Source organism: Poecilia latipinna, unplaced genomic scaffold (genome assembly GCF_001443285.1).
Source record: "Poecilia latipinna isolate Pla-1442-1.1 unplaced genomic scaffold, P_latipinna-1.0 Scaffold3518, whole genome shotgun sequence".
In the NCBI taxonomy this organism is placed as follows: domain Eukaryota; kingdom Metazoa; phylum Chordata; class Actinopteri; order Cyprinodontiformes; family Poeciliidae; genus Poecilia; species Poecilia latipinna.
In genome coordinates, this window is record NW_015116134.1 from 20,646 (window position 1) to 23,950 (window position 3,305).

Consider the following 3,305-nt stretch of genomic DNA (forward strand, 5'->3'; position numbering starts at 1 on the left):
AAAAAAAAGACTTTTCTTTTTTTCTCGTATTTTCTGCTTTACCATTATGAACAATGATTTTGCTGTTCTATGTCTCTGCCTGTGCTTGTCATTGTTTGGTTATTATCTATATTCCATACACTTCATAAGTCTCCAATGCACCACAGCAAGAGAAAAGCAAGAGAGAGGAGAGCAGTTCCCAGAAGATCTCCCAGGGCTGTGAGGTAGGGTATGGCGTAACTGTCTGGGTCTTTGCCCCTCCTCCACAGACAGTGGACCAGGCAGTCAGCAACAATAAGCAGCAAGAAGACCTGAGAAAAAGAGGCAGGACACAGAGATCAAAGCATTAATAAAACCACCCGGTGGGGAATGCCACGCCACGGCTTACTCACTTGTGTCAAAGAAGCAGACAGGAATAATACAGTGAAGAGAAGACTGGGCATCGTAAGGCCTCCTTTTATCACATGAATAATGTGTACAAAAATCAGCTGACCAGGAAGAACCAAAAGGAGAAGAACCTGAGCAGATCGGTGGTGTGCACCTGCAACAGGCAAAGGTAAACATTTAAACATGTGTAATGGTAAATTTAATTTCAACAAATTGACTTTCAAATATAATTTCCTATAAGACAAACTACGAGGAGAAAAACACTGGTTAGATGTTCAGGATATGGCAGACAGGTGTTAAGGAACATTTTAAATACGGAAATATTAAAATGGGAAAACCTGAGCCAAAGAAGGTTTGAAAGGGGTTGAAACAGCTTCTGGAGCCCAAAGGAAGCTCTCCAGGAGAATAATTCAAATGCAGATGAGTTGAAATCCGACTGGCTTGTACAGACACCAGGTTCCCGCCCACACCTCAAGAGAAAAACCAAAGCAGATGAAAGGGTTAACCAAAGAAACGACAGAGAAAGTAAATAGAGCAAAGCATTATTAAAATCAGGGAATGGTGTGGATTCACAAGGCATTGCAAATGCCTTGAATAGCAGACAAATGACTACAGGGGAAAAAGGCATCAGAAGCAGTTTCTCTGGCCTTAGCGTTACAACAAAGTCACTTAATTGTTTCTTTATCTCTCGTGACGTGCTTGACTGCCCTAGTGAAAGAAGATACATGCGTTTGCTATCTGTTCTGTAACCAAGTAGATTATCAGATGGAATGAAACCCCTCCCTATAAAACTGTAAGCTGACTCCTGCTCAAGGCCCTTTCTCCGTTATTTTATACCAGCTGGTATAAAACGGTTGGTAACACTTTAAGTTTAGTAGGAAAATTAGAAGTTTCACTGCGTGAAAATGTGACATCATATCAACACGAGCTATCTTCTGAAGGAAGATGTCCTCTTTCACTGCAGGAGACTGCAACAGAGAGACACAGGTAAGTGCGTGAAACCTTCATTTTCACTGGCGAAGGAAGGTACTGCATCTTCAGTGTAATCCTGGATCTAAAGCAACAGGTGACAGTATTCCAGCTCAAAACGTAGCCCCTTCATTTTGTCGAGAAAACTGGCCTGGGAGTGTGAGATCTCTCTAGGTACACGCAGAAAACGGGGTACAGGCCTGAGATATAACAGTGACTTTGTATGATGATTTAATGATGATTAAAGAAATTAAATATAAATTACATATGTGTGTAATAGTTGAAATGATTGGTGTTATTGTAATCACAATGTCTGTAACGTATAGTTGGAATATATATATTCTGTATTCATGATCTGTAGTAACGGTAACAGCTTAATTGTTGTATATTGACACGCAAGTCACATAATAGATAAAGGATGGAGAAGTATACTGAGGATTATAAGTAGATGGGACAAAATGATTATGTTTTGAGTTGATTGGGTTTCATGATATTATAGAAGACTGTAGATTTGAGTACAGGAGGAAAAGGAATGAACTGTGTCACAGGCAGTCCACTGGGCTGGGCGGAGGTCCCAGAACAACTCCAAAAAAGGCAATAACTGCCAAATAGCCAACAGGAGAAAAGATAAGTATTGGACAAGAGTTGCAGCAGTCAGACAAGAAAAATTTGGGTATTTCCAAATTCAGGGTGGAGCGGAGTTTGGGGAAGATGGGTACTTTCCGATGAAATAATCGGGAAGGATGAGTCATGAGACCTCTCCCACACACAACTATGAACCAAGAGGGTTTAAAAGCCAGCAAGCTGGGGAGGAAACTGCTCTTTGTCCGCGGCGCTGAGGAGGAGACAACGAAAGGGCGCAGACTGAAGATCAGCAGAGGACCACACCCTGGGACCAAGGGAGAGTTGAAACTTCGCGCCGCAAAGAAGGGACAAGATCCATCAGCCCCCAGCCTTGGTTCCTGATTCGGCTGACCCCTCTGCCTCCACCCAATGATCCGTATTCTACTGTGGCGGACTTGGAGAAAAGACAAAGGTCACTGAGTGATGAAGATCCTGTTCGTTTAATGGAAGACGGACTGATCGACTTTGCTTCTTTTCTGAAAAGAGAACTTTGCTCCGTCAGGACAGAGACTCTAACCAAGGACATCTGAGGACCTCAGTTGCCAAGATCAATTTGCCACCGGGTGTGAGTTGAACTGCCCCCAAAAGCCTCGCTTGATGGAACTAGTGACACAAGTCAGGGTTAGGAAAGAGAGTAGGTTATGATCGATTTTAATTTGATTTTATATTGTCACGAATTGTAATCTCTGAAAGAAACTCTGCTTGTTATTTACCCCTGCTAAAGCTTGCATAATAAAAAACCTGTCAAAAATTAATAGAACTTGTGAACATTGAGATTAATTGAGTCAGTTTGATCATTAAGGGTTCTCTTGATAATAAGTAAAATTAACATACATGATTCCAGAGATGTGGTGGCTTCGTACTTTCCTTTGGTGAGTGTTAAAATAATGGCCCTGGGACTTAAATCTAGTCACTAAATCCAATCTAGCCGATAACAAGTGCACGTTATTTTCAGGAGAAAAGCTACCGTTAACAGGAGTGGTTGTTGAAGCCATGCGGCAGCGAGGGCTACTCTGTCAATTGTTTCTCAACTGAAAAGGGCCGTAACTTCTGGATCTGAAGGTAGTTAGAGCTAGACGAGTTTTCTCCGCCGCCAGTTTAAACAGAAATTCTCTAGTAAACCTGTGATAGGGTAAGACCCAGGTTTCAGGGATTTTCCGGACCTGTTAGACAGAGAACTGGTCAATAGTCAGTCAGTGGTGAGGTTAGGGCGAGGCTGGCTATTGCAGAATAACGAACACACCTCTCTTGGAGAAAAACTGGGTTATAAATTAACACTCTTGTCTTTTTCTCTCTCCCTCTCTCTTTTTTTGAAAACCTTATTTTATAACTTTTCTTAGCAGCAT

The 3,305-nt window shown here is 41.9% G+C and overlaps 1 protein-coding gene and 1 long non-coding RNA gene across 2 annotated transcripts in view; one reads left to right on the forward strand and one right to left on the reverse strand.

Moving 5' to 3' along the window:
• Window positions 1-2,360, forward strand: part of LOC106941145 (uncharacterized) — a 22,960-nt gene extending 20,600 nt beyond the window's left edge. Inside the window, exon 2 of the long non-coding RNA XR_001423275.1 lies at window positions 2,192-2,360. This is a non-coding gene — a long non-coding RNA (uncharacterized LOC106941145). The remainder of the gene's footprint in view (window positions 1-2,191) is intronic.
• LOC106941144 (solute carrier family 41 member 2-like) overlaps window positions 96-3,305 on the reverse strand; it is a 23,858-nt gene continuing 20,648 nt past the window's right edge. Inside the window, exons 4-6 of the mRNA XM_015024085.1 lie at window positions 705-836; window positions 372-520; window positions 96-290 (exon numbers count right to left, since the gene is read on the reverse strand). Of these exons, the coding sequence (XP_014879571.1) occupies window positions 123-290; window positions 372-520; window positions 705-836 (449 nt within the window). The 3' untranslated portion in view covers window positions 96-122. The remainder of the gene's footprint in view (window positions 291-371; window positions 521-704; window positions 837-3,305) is intronic.